The sequence below is a fragment of the Aptenodytes patagonicus genome, chromosome 1 (assembly GCF_965638725.1).
Source record: "Aptenodytes patagonicus chromosome 1, bAptPat1.pri.cur, whole genome shotgun sequence".
NCBI classification, from domain to species: Eukaryota; Metazoa; Chordata; class Aves; order Sphenisciformes; family Spheniscidae; genus Aptenodytes; species Aptenodytes patagonicus.
The window spans coordinates 77,124,929-77,150,880 of NC_134949.1; the positions used below are offsets into that span (position 1 = coordinate 77,124,929).

The following is a 25,952-nucleotide window of genomic DNA, read 5'->3' on the forward strand; positions in this document are numbered from 1 at the left end:
ACACGATTTATGGATCACACCTGAGATGCATGCTATTTTAAAAATTTTCAAGCACGAAAAGTAATTCCAGGTGCTTTATTTCATCCTGAAAGAGGAAAAAGAAGGGCCTATGATTAGCTTCTCCCTGTCACCATTCCTTTTACTTGTTAGGTTTTTAATTGCACACAAATACATTGACTTTATATATAACAAAACAAAACTAGTAGGTCACACGTTGCAAAATCAAGGCTAAGCACAATAGTCTGGGTCAAACACAGCCACAGAACAAACTCTCAGCTCCTAGCTCTAATTGCTGTGTAGCGAGCTCTAGCCACACACCATGTGCCTTCCTTGCTGTTTTTAACTGGAAGCACTGGCAGCCTCTCCACTGCACATGAAACTGTCAACCACATTTGATATGACCTTGTTTTCACTTAGTCTTATGCATTCAATTATAATAGCAGGCCAGCCCTTTTCCAGAAACAGAGGAGTTGCTCCATCCACACTGTATTTGATGCAAAATAGAATTTGCCCAATGGTTCAGAGAAGAATCACCTAGACTGAAAGCAAAGACAACTGCAATTCTGAGGAATCTCCAGACTAAAGCGTTGAAAACATCTCTTTGTCCACCTCTCTGCCTAACACCTGGAAAGGACTTCTAAAATAATAGTATGAGTTAAACCAGGGCCCACTCCTGATTTTAACAACTCCATTTTTACTTTATAAAACTTCTGAAAGCAGTATTTCGCTTATAGCAAAGGCACAACCCCCAGCCCAAAGACAAAAACCAGGGCAGGGGCAATAAATGCCAGTCAGGAGGTAGGAGAGCTAAGGAGAATATAAAGTTGCTACAGTGGCATAATAATACCCATCACGGTGGTTCCCAAGGCACTTGTTATTATTCTTTCTCATTCTATTGTAATTCTACAGCCTGCAGATTGAGATAAGATTACAAATACAGATGTCTCTTACTTGAAGTTTCTTCAGCAGTGCTGCTTCTGTATGGTTTCCTTGTTTGGCTTGCTTGGCTTTCCAGTACTGCTTCTGGGCTGAATATCGGTTCATAGGACACACCTTGAAAAGGCAGTCTGTGGAAGATTGAAAGAAATACTCATAAGTAACGTTGAAAGGCACTTCCTTCATTTGCAAGTATGCTTTGGTTGGTTTTCTTTTTCCAGAAATGCCTACATACCAGTGCTTAAACGTAGTCACCAAACAGCTTGACGGCAATGACACCATAAACAGGGTGGCAGAACATCTAAGTTGAACCTAAAGCCTTCAATGCCCCACACGTCCCCACTCTGTGCAACCCCTCTGCAACCTCTGTAAGAGTCCCAGGCTGTGAGCCTGCCATATGCAAAACTGCCTGCTGCTCTATTAGCGCTCTCTGCTGAAGCACAACGTTACAGATGCACTGTTTGAAGGCATGTGAAACCTTGAAAAAGCAGTCCTATTTTCTGTACACCATACATCTGTATATGTCCTGCTCCTTCTGGCACTGCTGAAACAAAGGATTGCACAGGCATTCAGCTGCAAGCCACCAAGGAGGTTAACGCAGTGTTCGGGTCTATATGCGCCTTCACTAAGACTGATTAAAAAAAACTAACAGTAAAAACAACAAAGTGACACAAACTGAACACCACCACCGTCCAACAGACCAGGCAAAAAATGAGTAAGGGGGGAGGGAAGGCCACCCGAAAGGAATCGCCCGAGCAGGGTGGCTGCGCTAACAACGACAGAGGAGGAGGTACACCCTGAGGAGACTGCAGCCAACAGGGGAGCCGTGGAGTAAGAAACGAGGACCAGCAAAGCGAGTCGCAACACACCGACCCCCATCGCCTCCCCAAGGGGACCACGTGCAGCAAGGGGGCTGGGGACCGGGAAGGGGGAGAGATGTGTCCTGAGGGAAGCCAAGGGGTGCTTCCCTAAGTGCTTGTTCAATTGTTCATCTTTATTTCCCAATACCAGAATCAAAAACTGAAAGTGAATGTTAATTGGCAATTAACTAAATTTTGTGAAATTCCCTGACTCAAGACTTTCTGGGGTTTTTTGGGCCAGTGACAGTCTTACAGACTGGAAACAGAGGCTCATGATTTATCCAAATCCAACTACTTTTAGACTGATACATGATACCTAGTCTTACATGATCCTAATCATCAACTGCTCTAAAAGCTAGGCTTGAAAGATATTTTACTTAGCAAATGTTGGTAATTGTCCTTTCACACCCCATGTGTATCAACTGGCGAGAGGAAGGGACAGGAAAGTATTAATTAGCAATCATACAGGACTACACGCATATTATAGTGTGAAACTCCTCCCCAACACGGGTTGCAATTTACAGATGTCAAAGGAAGGTCTGTTCCAAACTATTAGCCCTCCATATTTAACTGTCACAGATGGCCAAGCACTCTCTGAGGACTAATCCACCCTCAGAGGAGAATGACCTCTGAAGAATTTCCTCCCTGCTCTATGTCAGGGTCTCAGGAAGGTAGCGACGGGAGGGAAGCAACTATTCCTACCTGACTCCCAGCCGCCCAACCGCAGCACAAGCTAGAGCCAGGTAATAGCAGCAATGTGTCCTGCTTAGAAGAGGTTTTGCCCCAGGGCTGGATTAAGAATAAAAAAGTTCCTCTTCTGATCCCACAAGCACACCTTGCAGGTGCTGACACCCCAGTTTGGCCAGAATCAGCAACGTCACTTCTCTGCTGGTCTGAGAAGTGCAACACCACTGGAAAGCCATATTGCACAGAGTATGGCACAGACAGTGCCCTTCACAAAAATACAGAAAAGAAAGAGAAAAAGAGGAGAACAAACACGCTAGCTCCATGTGAGCAACATGAAGTGCTTATTTACCACCGTACTCAACACAATTAGTGGCATACGCATCACATAGCACAGAACAATTTAAAAACAGTCCTCTCTACCCTCAGCTCTCCTGCTGCCTTCTCTGAAGACAGTCCCTTTCCAACAGCACTGTATAGTCACCCTTACCTCTGTTATCAAAGGTGCTGCAATATGAAATAGCAACTGCAATATCAACACTAAGTACACGTTCCAGTTACACACTGGATCAATGTACAGGTGACCCTGTTGAATTTACCAGCCTTGCATGTCATTTTTAAATACAGTGTGATCTCGTCATTCACCCATTACTGTCACAAAAATGTCAGCAAGGGAAGCTATAGGGAACTATCCCGAAGTCAGTCTGGGTTTTTAACCAGTGAGTCAGGTCAGCAGCAGACTGTTTCTATTTTACGGTGCTGTCCTACTATCTAATTCCCAGACCAAGTTTAACATCTGCAGTTGCTAACTACCTAGGACTTGTTCCAGCTCTCCAATCCACAACAGCACGTGTGGGAAGTCCCGTCTATCATACATGCGATGAGAAAAGTTTCCTAACTGTTCCACCCTTATGAGTGGAAATTCAAGTGTCAAACTCACCACCACCTCTCAGGAGAAGATGCTAGATACCAAGGCAGATCCTATCCTCATTTTCAACACTGTCAATCCAATGGAATTATTCTTTCACTCAGGGAGGAAGAGGAGGAGATTTAGCTCCTCTGAGATATATCCTCCATATATCCTCCAACATACCCATCTCTTCACAGTCTGTGAGGAGTTACTGAAACCGTGTTACAGTAGGAACACCACTTGTAACACAACAGGAGAGGGAAGGGAAATCCAGTGTGAAGACTGGCCTTTTTCTTTCCTAAGTAAAAATGAACTCTCATTACTTAAAATAAAACAGGCAGCACTCTCAACTACAATCAGGCCCAGCTAAGCACAGCTATCTGATGTTAGTGCTGCCAAAACCCCTACAGTAAGACCGTGCCACACATTCCTCCCACTGCCTGTGCCCCCAGAGCTAGCAGTTTGCGACAGTGCTGGCTCTCAAGCCACGAACTAAGCTGCAATGCTTTTAGTTCTGCAAATATGTCATTTGGCCTCTCATATATCGGCCATCATTATACCAAGCTTTTCATTGCATTGCCTCTTCCCTTCAAAGCAATTGATCTTCCTCCACTATTTGTAACGGCAAAGCTTGTTCATACAAAAACACGGCTGGTGGTAGAACTTTCTTTGGCACTGACCCAGAGTCCTCACCAATTTGCTCCCTAATCACAGCCCTGAGTTGCTGTTCCTAGGAGAAAGTGTTACAAATCTTTATCAAAGCAAACGCAGCCACCTTGCAAAGGTGTTTACTTTCATTTCAAAGGGGAATATTTACAAGGAGAACTATATGATACAACCTATAGTACGTAACTCCCAGGTAACTTTTACAATATCTTGGACACCAAGAAGGGGAAAAAAAAAAAATTACAAAACGCTGCGTACTGTTAAATCATACTGTATGTTGTAGGAGATTTTACTTTGAGTGTCGGGATTTCAGCTCATAAGACACAAAATCTGCTATTATTTTCTGTAACAATCTATAATTAACGTGCCTTCTCAGAAGACTTCATGAAACACTTACTTCTCTGAAGTAACAATACCTTCTTTCTATAGGACCAGTCTTCATTTCTCAGTTACTCCCCACACACCCTGCTACTTGAGTAAACACACTGCTTCCCATCCTCATGCAGAGCCTCAAAGCACAGTGCTTACCACACTGCAGAGAAATGCAAGATGTACATGGATGTGCAGTCACGACTGTGTGGGTCTGCCTCCCAAAGGTGGGTGAATTTTTCCTAATGATAGTTCTCAGAGAAAAGGAAATGTAGAGCAGGCACTAGATAACCTCAGCCACCACGCAGCTCCATCCGCAGCCGTGCTGCACAACACAGCTCTCCCGACTTCCAGTCTCGTGCTTTAGAAGTTGAACTACCAAGAACTTTTTTTAAAATCAGTATTATTTCACTTGAATTTTCCTCAATTTAGAGACTAAAAAAAATTTCATATTCTTTGTTTCCAGACAAGCTTTTCCCTACTTTTTTTTTTTTAAGATTCCAGATACATTAAAAATAGGTCATCTCATTATTTTTTTCTGGTTTTTTTCTACTTACTTTTATTAAAGTAACAATAGGATGCTATATAAATTCAAGCTTTGTGGACCTAAACATCGGGGGGGGGGGGGGAAGCAGTGCCTGCCCTAGAGAAACTATAGTTTAAATAAACAGGAAAAGAGAAACTGAGGCATAAGTTTATAAAGCAACTTTCCAGCACACACAGTAGATCAAAAGCTCAGCCCTCCTGGAGGTCAGTCTAGCAACCCACTCAGGAGACAAGACCATCTCTTCTAACTTCTCCAGACATTTTCGGATAGTCCTAGTTCCTAACTCATTACTTTATGGAGTTTTAAATAAATGCTTCTCTTCCCAAGGATACTAATTAAGTAGGCACTATCAAAGGTAAACAAATAGCTTTAAAGTATCACCCAGTTTCACTTACTAAACTTTCATGCATTCAACTTCTGCAGTTTCATCAATTTTCTCATACCCACAGAATCTTCCAGGCAAAATTTCAATTACTTGTGCATGAAGTGAAGATGGAGAAAATGAGAAACGTTGCCTACCCCAGCCCACCCACACATTTTTTAAACAATAAAAATCACTTCAAGTTTTCTTTACAAAATGGAAACAAAGGGGAAGCTCTCGCTGGTCACATTCCAGGCTTAACCTCCTACACTACACCTTGCCTTATTAGAAAGTAAGAAAACACAACAAATTCTCAGTGCTGAGACACGTATCAATTACTTATTTCATGGGGGGAAAAATGACATTTATTAATCAGAACAATCAGAAGATGGAAAGCAGCAACTCCCAGAGTGCGGGAGACGATCCGCAGAGGATGCACTCGGCACCACACCGACCACCTGCCTCAGCCTGCAAACGTGCACAACACGCCAGTCTTCAAAAGGCAGTAGTGGGTGGAACAACCACACACAGCACATCCTCTCAGCAAAAAGCAACTACACTCAGGAAGTCTTAAAAGGAAAATAACTCGTATTAGGCCTTTTAAATGTTTCTTGATATCGGATAAAGATGGCGTAGAACAGTATTTGTCAGATGCTTTCTCTCCCCCTCCACCCCCCCCCCCGTTGTTTTTTTTTTTAAGTGTTAGAAATTCAACTCTTGCCCATCATGAGAGAGAAATTATCACATGGCTTTACTTAAACCAGCAAGCTGACAAATGGGTAAGTGGAAGTGATAGGGCTATTAAAACAAAGTGTGTACAAATCTATGTGTTTTGAAAAAGGAAAAAAAAAAAAAGGTAAAAGAGCTGAAGTGAGAATGGAAAGGAGGAATGCGAGGGAGCAAGGAGTGGAGCAATGAAGAGTCCTAAGGAGAAAAACAGAAAAGCGATCAGGAGTCTGAGAAGAAAATGAAAGCAATTATGGAACTGAGAGAAACAAGAACAAAACACAAGGACAAACCAAAACGATGTAGGAGAAAGCAAGTAAAAAGGAAAATGACGGCAGAGGAAAGGGTAGTAGGAGGAAAGGAGAGAGCGCAGAGGAACGTAATGGAAGGGAGAGAAGAGGAAAGAACAATGTCAGAAAAAGCTTAGAACAGACTAAAAATTGAGAGATAGGCAAGAGGAGGATGTTGAGGAACTCAAACATCACTCTCACTGCAGATACCTCAACAAAAAGGGGTACCAAATGTAGGGAAGTTTAAATCAGTTTAAGAACTTTGGTCATTTTACATTTAAGACAGAAGAGAGACTTGTGCTCCTTTTTCAGAATTGCTAAATTTGACCAACAAGCAGGTCTTATCTGTGCTATTTTACACCTTGGAATCTGAAAGTGTTTCCCTCTGGAAATAACAGCATCAAGCTGAAGTGTGTTTAAGGTCACAGTCTAAGAAACTTGCAGTTCTGTTGCTCATGATGTGACTTTTCTTCAGAGGTACAGGGCTTCTGGCACACACTGTTCTTCCTAATCTCTGCGAACCTGGCCCTGCAGCAGGGTAAGCATTTCCATCATGACACTAAGTGCTTTAGCTCTCACTAGCTTCAGTTAGAATCAGGACAAGAAGCACCTGGCTTGATCAGTCCCTTAAATTCAACTGCAAAATAGTAAACACTTTTTTTTTTTTCCCCAACAGACTTCAGGAAACACGTGTGGGACCAAATTCTGCCCTCCTTTACACCGATGCAAATCTGAACATGCACATTGATGAACACGGAGCCACTCCAGGTTCATGCCATCATGACTGAAGGGGAAATCTGGACAGCAGCTTCTTTGTATGGACACAAAATGAAAAGCAACCACTGCCTTCCTTAGCTTAACAATACTCCATTTTGTAGGATGTTCTGAAACAACTAGAATAGCTACCGCCCACTCAAAAAAAAGAAAGTAAACACATAACAAAAATGAAACTGCTATTTTGAGACACCTCTTTACGTAGGCTTTCAGTTTGGGCCAACAGCTCAGTACCTCAATTTGATCTCTGAGTGAACTCTGTAGGAGGGATAGAAGCAGTTAGAAAAAATAATCTTTTTTTTTTTCTTTCTGTTGGGGAAAGGGTTGGTAAAATATTACCAAAAAAGAGCAAACATAGTCCTCTGATGTTAATTTTCAGTCAGTCCTTGGAATCTAAACATCTTGTTAGAAACATGCCTTTCTCACAATTCTTTGACTCTTAGGTCGTGCTCTAACCTCAAATCAACACCAGTTCAGCTATCAGTGATAAAAACATTGTAAACCATACAGACAGCAGTTCCTATTACTGAAGAGGCCCTACTCTTCCTGCTGTTAGATGCTATTTTTAGTTGCTTATGTCTAATCGTTCAATTAATTATTCATGCCTAAGTCGTCTTTTTATATGTCAAGAACCTACTTAAAGCAGTTTTTGTTTGTTTTATTAACTTTGCCGTTTTAATTGAATGCTATTTCCCAGAAGATTCTTTGGGGGAAAAATACGGTTTTTGCTTACGTTTCCTGGTTATAAGAACAACATTTAGCAACTCTTTTGCCTCAGTGCTCTTGAGCAGAGCTAAGAAATTTAATAAAGCATGGCAGAGATGTGCTTTTCGGTTGCTCTCTTAATACAGACACCTCTGTGGTACCAGGCACTAAATCCCACTTAGACAGCAAGTTTCTGCTGTGTTCTCAGCAAAACCCCTGCTATTCCCACACTTAGAATTTGACTTGTAAGATGAAGGAGAAAACAACCAAACGATGACTTTATCTTTGCTCTAGCCATTCTCCTGAATGCCACTTGATTACACATACCTGAAGCAACATGAAAACGCTACTAGATGCGGCCCCTAACAATATAGCCATGATGTTATAGCATGGTGGGTTGCATCAATTAAGGTGGCAAAACTCACTTTTTCACTAATTTAGCTTCTCCTACAGATGTTGCAGTTCATCCACATTTGCACGCTACCACAATGCTAGCAATAGCTAAGCAAGCCACTTCAAAATTAAATCAGATATGGGTGCACCCTAAACCAGAAAGAGTTAAGGAGCGACAGGAAGAGAGGCTGCTGGAGCCAAAGGGACCTAAGAGGCAGCAGTGAGGAGGAGGAAGAAAGTAGCTAGGCACAAGTTTTGGGGCAGGGAGGGAAAGGGAGAAGATTCCCATCCCCAAGAAGTGGAGGATCTGAGTTAAAGGAAAGGAAAGGCTAGATGCTGTGGGGAAGAGGGAGCAGAGACAACTAGAGATAAAGGGATGTGTTATGCAAGCAACAGACAGAGATTGCAATAGGCAACAGAGCCAAAACTGTCTACAACTGACAGAAAACATTCCCCTGCAGAAGCTGGGATGTAACTCGGGAGTACAGTCCTTGCATTCCCCCAGCAGCAGAAAACAGCTGTACGTCTTGTCTGTGTCTCATCCCCTTCTGACGTCTGATCTACGTACACCACCACTGATGGCATGCCGTTAGCGCTGAGAGTTCAGTAGCCTTGCACCCTGGATCGAAGTGCCCAGACCTTCTTGATGCTGTTGAAATAACTTTTTTTTAAAAAAAAAAAAAAACTCAACACAGAACACTATCAACTTTTTCCTTCTTTGCCTTTTCAAGTTAGGAAAGAACATCACAGAACTGCGATAAAAGAACTCTACTGTACTGAAGTTATAAAACCAAGCCCTCAAACATTAGACAATGAAAAAATTAAGGTTGTCTTTTTATCCTCTGTTCAGTTCCTTGATTGTAGGCATTTGGATGTATTCTGCAATTATACTATCACATGCAAATCTTTTCCAGTGACCCCTGTCTCATCTAGAAACCTGGATATGTTCTACTTCGGGAACACATCAGGATGGTGAAGTGACAGAAATACTGTCCAAAGAATCCCCACTTGAAATTTTGTGCAACCTGGAAGCTGGGAATTAAACATGTATTTGCAGGCAGTGAGAGGATGAAATCAGTTAGGTAGCCTGCAAGCCACACTAGATGCTATCCCCATCTCTGCTATAAAGTTATTCCATGACATCACACAAGTAACTGAGATTTATTACTACTGGTTTCTAAGTATACATCCTCACTTTCTCAATTTCCAAGATCTGCCAATGTGCTGAATGCTCACAGCTGGAACTGGAACCAACTGCTGATGTTTCCTGAATATATAATGGAAAAGAATCTTGAATACTCTGGGAAAGCAGAACTTCAGTCTCTCAATGTTTTAAATGCAACTTTTTTGCAGTAATAGCATATACATACTACAGTATAATAAACACTGGAAATAAAATAATAAGGTTAGGAATGTCAGTGCAACCCCTTGAGATAGATACAAGCAACCATGAAACACGTTTCCCTTGCTCTAAACCAGGCAAGCCATAACTGTCTTTATCTCATAACAGGTGTGAATCTAAGCCCATTTAAGCCAAAAGAGGTCTGTACCAGGCTAGTAAGGCTCTACTTTGACACAGCTAGAGCCAATGGCTTAAATCAAGTACAGACAAGACTGAGAGGTTTCATCTCCTTCCCTGCATATAAACACACAGAACTTCGGATACCACAGGAGTATTTTTTAGCATTCGAGAAGTAGAAACTGCATGTTGTCAGTGCATTGTTATTTTTTCCAATAAGCAAAACAGCAGAATTATCCAAATCTACAAGGTCATGTCTAAGAAAGTTTAGAAAAATCAGATAGAGTTTTAAGCAAAACAAAAAGCTGACAAAATATTTGAGGGTAGTCCTTAAAATGTTGTCTTATCTTTTAAAAAAATAAACAAACCAGCAGCTCAAGTAGTTTTGAACCTCATGAGTTTGTTTCCCATTTACAGTAAGAGCAGGGCTGGAGCAAGGAGTTGGTCACACAGCGGGGGATCAGCGTTTGGTGTACAGAACAGAGCAACTAACTCTTGGACTACAAGAAAATTAATCCCTTTCCCCATGTTTTCCAACTACCCCTCGTGCCTTTGCTGATTTGGTATTTAGTTCTCAAAATCTGTCATTCACGTTCCAGTTTGAAACTTCAGCAATGCGTTCACAAACCATGAAGGCATCTGGGAAGTTACATGTCTGGTAAGGCAAAGTGCCCAAGGAGTGAGAACATGCATCCATCGGTCATTAAAAAAAAATTATCCCCAGTTACTGACCTCTGAACTTCTTTGGAGGATTAGCAAGGTCACCTGCCTCTGGCTGAACCACACAGCGGTCATCCACCAACCTAGAAAACAAAAGTTATTACACTTACTAAAACATGCGTTTGACATCAATGTATATAAATGCAGAGGCATATGTGTCACACCACAGATACAGAAGCTTACACATTTCTCCAATTTAATTCAAAAAATACCTTAGAAACTCTATTATTCAGTTACTAAGCATAACCAAGAAAAGAAAACTTTACATTTTCCTTCAAGAAAGAGGATTTCTTCTATTGCACTAAATTATGGCCTATGTTTCAGATCCCACTTCATTTAAATCCGGTTAAAGTCCCTTTTGTTACACCATTACATTGATGTTACATGTAAAATTCTTGTTTTCTTTCGTTAGAGCCCATTAACCCTGAATCAGAAACAGTTTGTTTTTCTGCAGCTGTCAGATTTTCACAGCCATTTCCCTAGGGCATAATCCAAAATTCATCAAAATCAACAGAGAGACTCTGAGCCACTTAAATGAGCCCTGGAAAAAGACCTCAAAGAAAAATGTTGGGAAGGCACACTTGTACCTGATATGAGAAAGGACATTTAAAGCACTGCAAGTTAGCTTGGCCCTACATTTGCAAGCTGCCCTGTGCTTGCAGATTCCTGCATCCCCACTGAGGACTTTTAAGGGGATGCACCGTAAGGAGCCTTCACGTGGGTACAAGACTGTACGTGGATCTGCTTACACGATCAGGACATGCAGGGGGGGGTTGGTTCTCCAGTGACTTGCTGTTTCATAACACTGTTTTATCTAGAATTTGAATCTGGAATCCGATAAAGCGCCTTGGATTTTAGCCTTTAAACATTCTGCTATTCTTCTTCACCATTTCCAATCTTTTTCCTCAGAGGAGGCATGTGGAATTAAGATTCAGCTCCAATCAAAACTCACAGGACCACATTTTCCTTTGCTAAAATGAATAAGTGTTTTTTTTAATCCACAGTAGAAAATCTAAATAACAAATCAAATATATTTCTCATAATATTTTAGAAGTTAAAGAAACAATAAAATTTAAAAATATAAATTGTTAATCTTATCACAGAACTAGCTAAACATAAATTCAGCTTCCTTTGCGGAAGCATCCTGTGAATAATCTGCCTGTTTCAAACAATTATTCAGGAAAATCATGTTTAAGGATACACTACTGCCCTGCCACTTCACAACAACAGTCTTAGCAGCATTTTCTGTGGGAAGTTGACAGAAAAAGCACAATTTGGGTTCTGCCAAATTACGCAATAGATGCATTCAGTTTTCACTCAAGTTGGTGAAGGCTTTGCAACTAGCCATGAGCGCAGCAAGACCGATCCCCCAGCATGCCCATGAATTTTCTACCTCTAGCAAGCTGACTGCTGACAAGCTGCCCACTGTGGTTGCAGCTCCCAGAAACAGAAGCAAAAACAATAAAGAATTTTGGAAGTCAGCAGCTCAGATCTCATAACATACTTGGATGCAAATGTGAGGTGTCAGTGAGGAAGGAGAATTGAAGTAATTCCAGGAGCAGGCAGGGGACCTGCCATGGTCTTATGAAGTTGTGTTTTTCACAGTCTAGGTTAGGGCAGGCTTAACAAGAACAAAGTGAGGTTTGGAAAGCAGGACTTGGGAAGAGTCAGTCCTGCAATGCAAGATGCCCTCTGCCTATGATCTAATGGGCCAAAGCTTCCTACAAACAGCACCTAAAACCTGGAGTCACAGAAGAAGCAGGGCTGGAAACGACTACCTTAACAGAAGCTTTGCCAAAGGATTTTAATGCCAAGAACTACTCCCCCCTCAACAAAATCCCTCAAAGGCTTTCTGAATGAACCCATAAGGTTTAATCCTTAAGCACTGTCAGGATGGAGGACGGTACGTTGGAAGCTGAGCATAATGCACAAGGAACATCTTGTGTTCCTTGGTGACAACTTGTGCACCCTTGTGACAACTATAACTGCGGATGAAATGCAAAACTTTCATCATGGAGCCACATCACCGAAACAAAAGCCATAGAGAAAACAAGGTGTTGGTGCTGAGAAAAACAAACAAGATCCTGCACACTCTCTGAGCCAGTTAGCTGCAGTGTTCAAACATGTTAGACTTCTAAACAATTAATATCAATCACTTTCATTTAAGCATTCTCTAAAGGCACAAAGATAAGGACCATAAATGAGTTCTGCAGTCATTAGGAACCAAAGACATCAGACAAGACAAAGGAGAAAGGAACTGCTGCTACTCCCATCCTATAGACATGAAACGACGGCACAGAAAGATTGACATGTGACAGGACAGTGGCATGACAGACCAGAAACATCATCTCCTGAGCCCTTGCTCAGTGCCTCAGCTGCTGACACCTTTGTTTCCTACAAAGTATCTTACAGCACAGGACAAAAATCTGAAGAAAGTATTGCTTTGTCTCTATAGCAGTCTTCCAACAATTTAATCCCCAAAATTTCCATATAATGACATTCATCCTGTACTCCAGCAGTATGTGCTTCGAAGAGTTCAGTAGCTACTTGTTTACTGTGGAGGTGCTTGTCACGGTACCGTGGCGAAAGCTGAGTTGCACATGGCACACGATGCGAGACCTCAGCCTGTTCTGTAGACTGGAACAGAAGAGGCTTTTCAAACACAGACCACTTCCTCTGATCCACAATTCAAAATATCCAAATCTCACTTTTCATACCGAGCCAAAAGGCAGCTGTTGGTTTGTTACTGAAGCCTGCTAGGTGGCTGCATTAAACAACCAGTAATTCATGACCTTTGTAACCTACAAACAATCCATTTGAGATGTGTGAAACCGAACAACAGGCTTGACTACAAAAGGTCCTGGGCACCTGCAGTTTCTGTCAGACCACAGCACAGCATGTTTTAAGATCACTTGCTTGCTGGTTTGCATAGGAGGCTGAAGCGCACCAGACAAGACTTTTCTGATAAAGGCAGAATTTACTATATTATACCATCAAATTTGCTAGCTATTTAAATACTGATCTAAATTATTATGCCAATATTCAAGCCACTGTATCATCAAAGAAGGTTTGGCAAACTTCAAAAGGTTTAATTCTTCAGCTGGACTGCAGACAGTACTGCTTTGTGCCCTCCATTGTCATTCAGTACCTGGCAGATACAACATGACTGCATTTCAGTTTTTCATATGTTGGCAGCACATAAGTGACAAAGGAGTTCCCTGCACATGTATGATATGAATTTTATTTATGCAAGCTCTTCTCTGAACACAATAAATATCTGGTTTATGCACAATGCCTCCAAGTAATTGTTGCACTGCCATAGTAATTAAGTTGTACAGTAGTTCACTGGTGCCTAAGATAAATCATCAGAAAAGTCAAAAATAATAATTACAGCCCTGGACTTTACGCATACCCCTTTGTATTCAGTAACTGCAGATTTAGGGTCTGAAAGTAACAACGTTCATGGGATTCCTTGTCTTAGATGCCCAGTCATTCTCCCACTGAAGCCAGTGAAAGTTTTTCCACTGGCTGCAGGGGAAGCAAGGGCAGTTCCTCACCATGCCGGTGCATGCAGCCAACCTCACGGACTAGCAGGTATTTAAGCCATTAAGACCTCATGCTACAGTGTCCAAAGCCACATTAAACAAGAACTGAAACTATCTAAAGCAATGCCTAGGAGTTAAGGTGTGCTTCTCAGCAGAGGCAGGGGAAAAGAGTAAAGGCAGCTTTCAACTCTCCGTTAGCATTAGCCAGGATAGTGCACCATATCACGTGAAGCGGTCAAAGCACGAACCTGTACAGAGTCCTGCACCTAACTTCCTCTCCCTTCATTTTCCCCCATCATCTGGTGGGGTTAAATCTGTCCTTTCTCACCACATGCAAAGGCAAACATGTATAAGCATTCAATTTAGTAATATCTTGGAGCCATGAATTCCTGGTATAAGGTGGCACCTGTGTGAACGTATTTACAAGCAGTTTCAAATACAGTGCCTCTCGTTTTTGTTGTTTCACCAACAAAAGGACAGGATCAACTTCTCCCGATACTATTAACCATTTGTATTCAGAACTTGCCTAATATAAACAACTTCAAACTTCCCATACAGCTTCTAATACTGCTCTGCTCCCTGGGCACTGGGCAGAAGCAGAGAAACAATAACTTGCAGTAATTCTCACTAATCTTTCTACCGGGTAGAGCAGCAGCCTTTGTAGGGACTTTCACTGAAAGAAAAAACAGAATGAGTCTGTGAAGAACCAGTGGGGACCTACTGTGTCTTTGGGGAAACAGGAGGAAGGGCACACCGATGGGAGGGGCAGGACTAAGGGGTAGCAGTATAACTGATAAGGCAGGTATGTTGGCAGAAAAGGCTAACGGTACCTGGGTTTACAGGTATGAATCATACATGCTGGATGAGTCTTCATGTCCTACAAGCTCCTCTGATTACCTAACACAGGCTAACGGTAAATACACCAAAGGTTTCTAGGAACTTGCAGATGTAGCGCAAGGGTCAAGGGATAGTTGTATAGCAATAATCCTAGAAAAACTGTTCACAATGATGAGTTATTTTAAATTTACTACTGAGATACAGTTGCATTCTGGAAGAACAAAAACCAATGTAAGAAAAAAATAGAAAAGGAATTATGATGGATTTCATGAATTTTAGGGCTCTTTTATAACATAAGATGCTTTTTAGATTGTCCAAGAAAGCAGCCACATAATTTTCATTTATGCTAGCTTTGTGCTTCAATTTCAAAAAAATATCTTCCTGAAATGTATTTTGTCTCTTCCTATGAACAGACTTCCACTTTTTATAGCCAATATTATTAAGCAAAACAATACCTAAACAAACACACAAGACAACACACAAGCACAGACTCTCATACGTGTAACTACACATACTTGCGTGTGTGTACGTAACTTCTTAAAAAATACAAGACTCAGTTACTGATGTCTAACTATTATAATACACGGGAACAAGCAGAACGCAGCTTGGTACTCTTTACACATAGGTAGAGTATTTTACTCCTCAAAAAGCTGAATAAACTAGGCTAGAAGCAATGTCTTCAATCTAAGACACTCTCTCAGTTGCTCAGCTTTTACTCTCTTAATGGTATCATCATTTCACTGATCTTCTGAGCAGCATAAGGCCTGACAGCAGCAGGAAGAGGGGGCAATTTTGACAACAGACATCAGCAAGAGAAGCTGCACATTTCAATTGCCAGTGGAGCCAAGCGATAGCTTTGTCCAACATCAATTCACAAATCATGCTGAGGTTACATCCCAAAGACACATAACCTCAACACCCCCTCGTGAACAAAGGACCACCCTCAAAGCCTCCCTCCCTTTGCTCCTCAGACGTCCCTTCACATACACAACCTCCTTATCAGAAACACTCCTCCAGAGCACCTTCCACCCAACACACTTCTTCCCTTCCTAACTGCAGCTCTCACCTACAAAGCCTCTCCCGTGCTCCACACATCCGAGCACACAGTAACTGCTCAGGAAGAGAGGTGCTAGTCATACCACTAAGAAGCCAACCAATAACAAACAATAGGTTATTAAAATTTTGCTGCCCTGGAAATCAAGCATCAAATACCTCAGTGCCAAAACAATCAGGTCCACCCAGTTCTTCTCCAAGTCCACCCACTTTTCATTTCATTGAGCCTCTTATCAGGCATCTAGGTCAGCCCACTTCTTGCTTGCTTCAAGCGGTCCCCTGCCAAAAATCTACAGTCATCGTACCTCACCCTTCCCAAAATGTGAGTTCATACTCCTTTTTGACTACCAGTCCTGATTCAAATGACTTACAGCTCTATGATTTAGCTCCATGGTATGAAATTTGTCCTTTTTCCTGTCCCTTTCCAAAGCCAAATTTTTCATCACCATCTTTTCACATCTGTGATCTTTCAGGGTCTCCTACATTAACCCCAGCTTGCACAGAAAATAAAAAGGATCTTCCTTGCACTTATAGCAGGACTATTAAGCCTCTGTACCATTTAGGAAGATTCCACATTAAAAATCCCTTTTGATAAATGGGAGGATCGCCATACAAAATATTTAAACAAGAACTGCACTACATGCCAATGAGGTGCAGCAGCACAGAGGGAGACTAGAAAGTCTGACTCCTGCCTGCCTCAAACTTTAGCAATTTTATCTTTCCTTTCTGAACAAATTTTAATTGCTACAAACACAAAGCTTAACACAGGTTGAAAGAAGCTATTAAATGAATATCCCTACTCTGGGAAAACAAACTTCTATACATCTAAAATATTCCAAACTTCTCGAAGTGTCTTAAACAGCAGACAAATTTCACCATAAACCTTCCTCAGCGTAAAACAAGAATGTGGGTGCATTTTATCTCAGCTACACAGATCAGGAACACTCAGCCATTCTCACCATGCTGAAAAATGCTTGCACAGGTCACTTTGAATTGTATTATCAAATGTCACGGAGACGGAAGGGCAGAAAGCAAGATACCAAGCACATATTGGGAAACGAAACAACAGCATGCAACTAGGCAGCTCCAAATTTGCACTAACAGTTCCACTAATAATCAGCCCTAAAGTTTTTTTCCTTATCTGATAGTGCATTCATATATTCTTGTAACCGCACCTGCAGGCTTGCATGTCGGGGGGGGGGGGGGGGGAAGCAGAAGTTTTGCCTGTTCAATTAAGTAATACAGCTATAAATCCTGAATGTCACTTTGTTATTCTTTTCTATTGATACATGCAGTCATGCTTTTAGCTTGTAAAAGCTTCAGAAACCTGTTCAAGTAGAATTTGTTTATCCATTTTATAGTTACAGTTACATTTAAAACATTGTGCAAATTAAAATAAATTATAAGAATAGAGTTAAAATAAATTATTACAATAGAATGAAGTGTTATTTGGAGATTACAGTAGAGGGGAGAAAAGAAGATTCTTAGATTTCAGTTTCAATTTTGCAATTTTCTTGGCCTGCATAATAGGTAAGTCATTTACGCACAGGGAAAATGGTACTGAACTCAGCTTGTGCATACTAATTTTTGCCAAGTAAATAAATATTCGCACAGTATTTCAAGTTCCTCACATCAATACAACATACGTTAAGTCACTTTTCAGTGGTGCCAAGCATACCTATTTTCTGCTGTCAAAAGGGGACTTGGGAATTGGCAAAGGGAGGAGGTGTGCCAGCCCACCCCACCCAGCTCATTCCCCAGTCACACAAACTCCTGCTACGCTTCTCCGAAATGCTGGTGCTCTGCTCCCAGCCTTGTTTCGGCTTCAGTCTGTCTCAGTATCTTTGAAAAACAAATTACATTCCCATAAACCCAAGGAAATGTCTGGTTTCTTCCTTGCTTTTTTTTTTTTAAAATATGAATAGTAAAACTCTATCATACAAGGATGTTGTGATAGCCTAAAGGCATTCGACAGAAGAAAATCTTGCACAGGAAAACATACTCTTTTGGATGAAATTTGTATTGAAACATTCTTTTAAAGCTAAGAAATGGAAAGGATAAAATGAGTGTTAGGAAAGCTTTGTGAAAGCAGTAGTGGCTTGCAGAACATAGACCCACTAGCAAAATGCATCACCTGGGAGATTGGACAATTTTTCCATTACTAACATTTTCTTTTTTTGGGTGAAATCCTGGCTCTCTTTGAACTTACTGGCAAAATTTCCACTGGTGTCTTTGAGGCCAAGATTTCACACCAATGAACCTACCTTCCCAGAAATGTAACGGGAGGCAAAGTGCTGTTTAAATAAGAAGCAGTGTCAGCACCAAGTGCATGGCTATATGGGACACTCTTCAAACGGAGGGAGCCCACCACCGCCACCCACCAGCGAGCTCACCACTGCCAAACCAATCTCACCTGGAAATGGGGTGGAACGTGGCATTCTGGTGGCTTCAGTTCAGCCAAGTAAGCATAAGGTATCTAGCTCGAATCCATCACCTGAGATCCTTTTTCAGACAAGATTGAGACACAGGCACCTCCAGAAGGCAGTAACAACCTACTCTAGGGCAGATGTATAAAATAGGAGGATGAAACATCCTCTGGACACGGCCTTCCTCTCTCCCTTGTCTATTTGCTACTTGCGTAACTTTGAGATGACTACACTTTGGCAAGACATGTTAAGTGAGACCCCCAACCATCTCAGGACAGAGGTACTAGCATTCTGCAAGGCTTTCCTCTTAGTTCAACCTGAACGCCTGGCAATTTTTCTTGTGCCTGGCTGAGACGCAGATGAGAAACCCAGGTGGACCTGATTGAGATATTCCTCCTGCCCCCATCCACCTTCCTTCTGTGCACCCCTCAGCAAAACAAGACTGGTAACACTGCGCTCTTGGAGGTGCATGCTCACTGCCAGGTTTCCAACAACCAGACAAAAACGTTATGTTAATGTGCCTACACATAGCGTACAAAGAATACGCATCTCTTGAAGTCTGCAAAGTCTTTTTTTTTTTTTTTTTTTTTTTAAAAGATAGCCAGCGTGACCCACAGTATACATTCAAGGGTGAGAATTTTTATACTGATGCAGTTTGTCTCAAAAGATTCCAGCCACTGAGGTGTGGTGGAACAAAAGAGAAAAACCTTCCTTCAGTTTCAACTAAGCTCACTCAACTATTGCTCACGAGGACAGTTGTGAAGGACCATTTTAGTTAATTGTACACAAAATGAAGAAGGTAAAGAAAGCTGTATTAATTATTACAATTTTGTTAAAACTGGAAATTTGGTCATTTCAAGACAACTTTAAAAAGTGGGATGTTGTAGAAGTGAACATATGTACTAAAATATTGTAGTTCTTTGAGCATATTATCATATATTAAAATCCAAAAATGTCATCATCTGCTCATCAGCTGTTCAACAGTCTATTTGAACTATTATCCCACATACAGCATTCAACTGAGGCTTTATATTCATGTTCTTCAGGGCAGAGGCCACATACCACAAACATCCATGATAATCTCCAAATATCCCCTTTATTTATTTTAGGAGCACCTGAAGCATCCTTCATCAAAGTTTTTAAGTACAATCTAACTTCTACAGCTCTTCTACTTAATCCTTACTCCAACTAGCTAATATTGAATGCAAATACTGTAACAAGTCCAGGATTTGGTCCAACACAAACACAGAAGTACTGTGTTCACTTAGAAGTAAATCAGAAAATTAAGATTAAACATGTAACTTTAACTCTGCTTGCTTACATCTTACAGCTACCCATAACAGGTCTGCCACTCAGCTCTCCCAATGTAAAAAAGCATGGATGAAGTAGAATTACTAAGTATATTGACATAACCTACATTAGAAACACTGACACTGTGACTACTGTTACCTAAAAATGGGATTTTCAGGACTATGCAAGCCTGCATCTTTACGTGAATTTTAGGCATGTAGTTCACTAATCAGTCCCTATCAGACTGAGTAGCTCAAATTTCTACGGTACATAGTGACTTCAGAAAAGAGGTCCTATTAATAGCATCACTGGTCTCAAAATCAAGACACGCAGAACTCATTGCAGGGTTACCTATTCAGCCAGAGACAGCAAAGCAAAGCCAGCAGTAGAGAGAAAATAATCACAATCAAAAGAGATTCTACATTCAGCTTGCACCAGAAGAATTTGTGCTTTTTGCTCAGCTTTGTCTATGGCTACATTGCACATATTTGTGAACGTCCACTTGAAAGGACTATTTTGAAGAACTGTGTGCTAATGGAAGGGATCAGAAAGGCTGAATTTGCCACTGTTAACACCATTTAATGAAACAGAGAGAAAGGTTTACCCAGAAAAATACTGTTGAGAAATGCCAAGATCTGTCCAGTGATCAAAAAGTGACTTCATCACCGAAAATGGTAATGAAGGCATTCACACCTACACATCAAAATGGCAACACTTATTGTATACAGGAAGCATAAGCAAAAGGAGGGAATTGGGAAACTTACATTTGGCTGAATACCATAATGTAAAAATATTGTTGTTTAAGTAGACGAACTAGCCTCAAATGCTACTGTAAGGTCTCTAACAAACCTCAATGATTTCTAGGACAGTAACACGTATGTAGACAAACACATACATACACAAATATATACATACACAAATACATACAAATTATCAATCCTGCAAGCACAACTTGGAATCTAGATCCTGGAAATCAAACCAAGTTCTTTCTCCATTTTGTAACATAAACAGTAATAAACCGGCAGACCAATTGATGTCACACTATGTAAAAAACGTGTGCGGAAAACATTTCTTAATCAAAATGCTGACATTTTACACATTTTGCAGTGTTTATTTCACACAGCAACGGCAAATCTTATGTGCCTAACTTTTTGCTAAAGTTAAAAAAAAATCCCCTTTTTTAGATAATACAGACACCAAAATATTCTATATTACAAACTTTGTTATACGTCAGGATACCAAATGAAGAAAGGACTCGCCTCATTTCAGAGGCCTTCAAATGGTGACAAGTCCTGAGCTACTGTGAACGTGTGTAATTCCACTGAAGTTAGTCAAACAGCACTTTTCTACAGCAACTAAGCATCTGACCCAGTGCTTTTCATATTCTTTCTTTAGCGTACCTTCCTTTAGCTGCCCCAGAGGCTGTCTTCAAGGCCGACCAGCACTATTGTGCCACCACAACCACGCAACACAGCTTGGGCCCCCACCAGCCGCGGCCCCCTTCCACATGGCGTGCTATATCCTGGCACCGGGGACAAACCTGGGCTTTGCACCGGGAACACGAACCTTCCCCAACCACCTTCTTGCCAAGGCAGCGCTCTGGAAGTACGGCACTGCCTGGTTTTGCTTTCAGATAAAAGGAGACAGCTCTCAGTTTAACAGCGTAACCACCATCAGACTTGTACCCAACATGTAATTCAGCTCCCAGAATCCTGCTGCTGGTTTCAGCGTTTACTTCTGCCTCCGGGGACAATGACTTGGTTTGCAGGAATTCACTGAACGAGGTCTGCTCACCCTTTGATATGTGTCCAGCTCTCACTGATGGTAATGAGAATTATGCACAGTTATTAAAGGATAAGAGAGCGCTTCACATCAACATATGTTACAATTCTCTCAACAAAAGATTTTTTCTTATTTTCATTTTGCAATGATAAATGTTTACAAATTTTTGCAGCTGGGCCAGGTGTTTTTGCATATTCTCTTTGCTTTTCTGTTTCTTCTGCAGCAAGTTAAAAAATACCTTCCAAGCAAAAACCAGCTGAAAAATTAAGAGTGACTCTATTTACTTGTTCTTAAACAGAGCAGAGCCAGTTTCCTACTGGGAGAGATCATTTTGGGAGCTGTTCCAGATTCTCTCAGAGCTGCTTTCCCAGTCGCTGGGAGCAGCTCTCGGAGCCTTTTGCCACACCTACACCCAACCTGTACACGCTCGCTTAAGAGAGTTACATGTACCAGCGCTAAGCAGCAACCTGAAGAGGAAATGCTTGGGAAAGCTCCTTCCACAGGGGAAGGGGTTGGGAAGCAGGAGAGTCAAGAAACAGCAGCCATAAGCAAGATGGCAAAATAGTAGCTTCTGTGCAGGTCTACGGGCATGAAGGTAAAGGTGGAAAAAAAGCCAATGCATTGCTCTGCTACTTGCGTGAATCTTTCATAACTAGCATTTTAAAATGGGAAAATGCCGTAATAAGCAGGTTTAAATCTCAAAACTGCTTCAGACCTTTCTCAAATTGACCATCATGCTGGTTGGCGTCCCCTCTGGTTTTAACGCAGCAAGGTTATACTCACAACAGCAGATTTAACGTGCCCAAGAACGCTCCCAGGGTCTGAGGCCAAGTGGGACGGAAAACCCCACGTCTACCTCAGCAGACCTCAGCGTTCAAGCCGGGGTGGCTGCGCACTTCAGGAGGAGCTTCCAGGAACCCTCCAGCCCCATCCCTGCACAGGGTCCGGGGACAGCATTAGTGCCAAAATCACACCAGGAAACACTCTTAGCAGTTTGCTGGTACAGGCTATTGCATCCCAGCACCCCAGAGCACACGTGAGCACGTGTTTGTTTATTAATACAGACGTAGCAGAAAATTTTTTGAAAATGGTCTCATCCTTGACCTAGCGCTTCCACCTGTGCTCTCGGTACTGACATTATGCTGAGCTGGGAGAGGATGGGATTTGTATCATGACATCAATATCAGAGCAACGACTCTGCTGAACACCGAAGAGCGCTGACTCTCAGGCTGTGCTGTCGGTTGTCCAAATGTTATATCAGCTACTAAGGTGTGTCTTAACAACAAGCTCTGTTACAAAGAAGTGAGCTTGGCCTTTTACGTCTAAGGCCCTCCAGTTCTGCAGCATTCTTTTCAGCTGAAGGAAATGCTTCCAGGTCTCCTCATACAGTTTATCCTGACACCGTAACAGAGAAAAAATGCCTGCAAATAATCACTTCCTATTTGGAGAACTGGAGTCCTTTATCACTTACGTATACTAACTGGGAATTAACTGGCAGAGAAACAAAGAAATCACGTCTTCTAGAAAAGCCTGCACTTCACTGATACGGTAAGTGGAAGAATGTCATCCACTTCATTTTTCCTTTTAAGTGCATTACTGCTGTACACACACTTATTAACACTCATGTTACAATCCCATAAAATCTGTGGGTTTTAAAGGTGCTGACTATGTTTTACCAGGGAAAAAGGAGCATGGTTCCTCCTTCTGGATCAGTGAGTGGAAAGCCCTGTTACTCTCAAACACGATCCAGGCACACACAACGCACCTTCTCCCTCCTGTGCCAAGGTATGTATCTCATAAAGCAAAGGCAAACCAGCTTGAGGGTTACGACTAACTCGTGTTGCAAAAGTTTTTCAAGTCAAACCAATCAACTCTAGAAGAACTGCAATAGTATCACACATTTTATCCCAAATCTTGCGATTTTTGGTACCTTTTCTATCGGTCTACTTCCTGATGCTGTATGTATATTAAAAAACCCTCTACTTTCATTGAAAAGGAAAAGAGCATGTGTTCCTTGCTGCCACCACTGCCCAGAGAAATGTGAAAAATGGCCACCAGCTCTGAAAGCTCAAAAACCAGAAGACCAAGAGAATGAATCCATGCATGATTACTTTTTTAAAATCTCACGATTTTTCAAACCCCTCTTTTGTTTGGGGGGGATCTGACTCATAATTTTCAGAAACAAACAGGAAGCACTGCAGACATCTCCAAGTATTTCCTCTCTCCACCCTCCCACCCACCCCCCCCCCCCCCCTTGTCTTTTACTTAACTTCTGGACATTTTATTATTCCTTTTGCTACGTCAGCAATGAAACGGCGCTGCTCTATGCCAGCTCCAGTGTGCTAAGGCACGCGAGACCTTCTTTTGCCCAAATCAAAGGGAAAGGTGCCCTTCCTCCCTCGACAGGACAAAACGAGGCTTTCACACAGTCCCCCTCTACACCAGCTGAGAAAGTGAAGCCCCTCCACCATGCTTCACTCCACTGCAGCCTACAGCATCACGTTGGCAGCCCCTTCCCGGCAGCGAGCGAGGGCTCCCCGGCCGCTCTGCCCGAGGAAGCCCGGGCCCCGGGGGCTGGCAGGGGCAGAAGCTGGCTGTCAGGAGGCCGGGCGCTGGACGTGACCCTCCCCAGCGCCTCCCCGCAGGGGAGTCCCGCCGAGTGGGACTTGGAGGAGAGAAACAGGATGAAGAAGTGTTAGAAGGTAACGTGCTAGGGAAGCTTTTTTACCTCTCTCAGTGTATTACAGTGCTTCCTTTCATTGTATACATGGGAAAAAAATCATTTCCCCTCCTCCATTCGCCACCAGGACCTGTCACAATGCTGGGCAAGCAGCTGCTTAGTGCTGGCCGGCAGGAGGCATTGCGGAGGGAGGACCTCAGGGTCAGCTCCTCTGCACCCAGAGCAGAGCCCTGACTGCAACTTGCGAGGAACCACTGGGGGTTTGTTAGCTTGTCCTGCTACAGCAAGCAGTTTTCGATGACGATGGGTGCCCAACACAGGCCCTCAACCAACAGGTGGGTGGGGAAGGGGCAAAATCCAACATGTGAGAAAGGCAGGTGCTGGGAGGGCACACTGACAGAGCTCCAAGGCCTCAGGGAGATGAGGCACAAGGGGGCAGGAGTCCTGCACCTGCTTGAGTGAGGGGGGAAAAAAACAGTATGAGTGGTGACAGGAGAAAAGAAAGGACCTGGTTTGAAGAAGACCATGCAGCTACCACAAGGAACTGGAGCAAGGTGAGAACGTGGTGGGTGATGGAGTAAGTAGTCAGCATTACTTACTCCTGCATGACCAACTCTCGACCAGTGTGGTGGGGACCATGGAGGCATGCAATAGAAAGCTACCTGTTTCCCTTTTCAGAGATGTCAGCTCTCTCAGGCTACTCTTTTTTATTTTCTTAATGGAAAAAAATAAGTAAGTGGGATACATTTTAGCGGCCCTTCCCAGGAAGAGTGCGTTCCACCTTTCAGGGTACTTTATGTATTCCATCTCTTCATGTCAGTGTACGGTCTTAAATGCAATTACAGGCAAGCCGGAGATCCTGAGGTTTATAACCATGCCACCCTGGTTCCCATAGTGACTTTGACTGTAGCAGCAAGGCTGCCCCGCTACTGGCCAGTTTTCCTGCAAGGGGAACCTGGACACAAAAAAAGCATACCAAAGTTCACATCTAGTTTCAAGTTAAACAAACTAATTGGTGTACACAACACCCATTTAAAAAGTCCTGCTAAAGTCAATCTAATATTGTGCAATAATATTCAGCACAGTAGAACTATTCTAACCTTTTCCTTATCGCTCCACAACCCTCTTGGACACATTATCACAAGAAATTAACCCGCTGCCTGGCACATTAAGATTAAAAACCTGCTCACTGCCTTAGCTACGATTCCCTATTCATTTGTGCATAGTAAATAACACTACTCATCTATAAGCTGATTTGAAAAGATACTACAGCACCCCACCCAAAAATCAGCTCAATTTTCATCACCTTTCCAGATTTTATTACATAATCAAAAAGCCAGTCGACTATCTCTGTGGTGCAGCTTTGTGTATGGTTACACAGTTCTTTCTCCAAGTCAAACAGCACCACATTGTCTGGGATAATCTCATCCACTCACATAAACAATTAGTCTGCTATATTTTGATTAACACTTCCATTTAAGAGGACATTGAGATGCTTCAGCCTGAGTGGCAGAAGGTCTGGCCTCCTGCTAAAACAGGCATGCTCTTCTCAAGCTTGATTTCTCTGATTGGAAATCATAGCTGCCAGCCTTGCCCCAACTACCTCTCTGAAGCAGAACTCTCTATTATTTTCTGATTTGACCATGGAAATAAAACAGCATGTGTTTAGGTGATGCCTGACACTTTTTTGAGTTACGAGACTCATAGACCACAACATTCATAAAAGGACTAAGTTGACCCAAATGCAGGAAAGGGCAAAAGTAAACATTAAGCTAGTTCATTCATTTCATGTTATAACCTTTCAGAGCCTGACTGTCTCTAAGCAACAGTCAACTCCATTAGCACAAATCATCTACTAAATTGTTTAAGTATATGAGCT

At 42.2% G+C, this 25,952-nt stretch overlaps 1 protein-coding gene across 2 annotated transcripts in view; it reads right to left on the bottom strand.

Moving 5' to 3' along the window:
- ITPR2 (inositol 1,4,5-trisphosphate receptor type 2) overlaps positions 1-25,952 on the bottom strand; it is a 271,888-nt gene that overhangs the window by 228,701 nt on the left and 17,235 nt on the right. For both annotated transcript variants that reach the window (XM_076343386.1, XM_076343377.1), the window contains exons 2-3: positions 10,473-10,543; positions 952-1,067 (exon numbers count right to left, since the gene is read on the bottom strand). In XM_076343386.1, the coding sequence (XP_076199501.1) occupies positions 952-1,067; positions 10,473-10,543 (187 nt within the window). The remainder of the gene's footprint in view (positions 1-951; positions 1,068-10,472; positions 10,544-25,952) is intronic.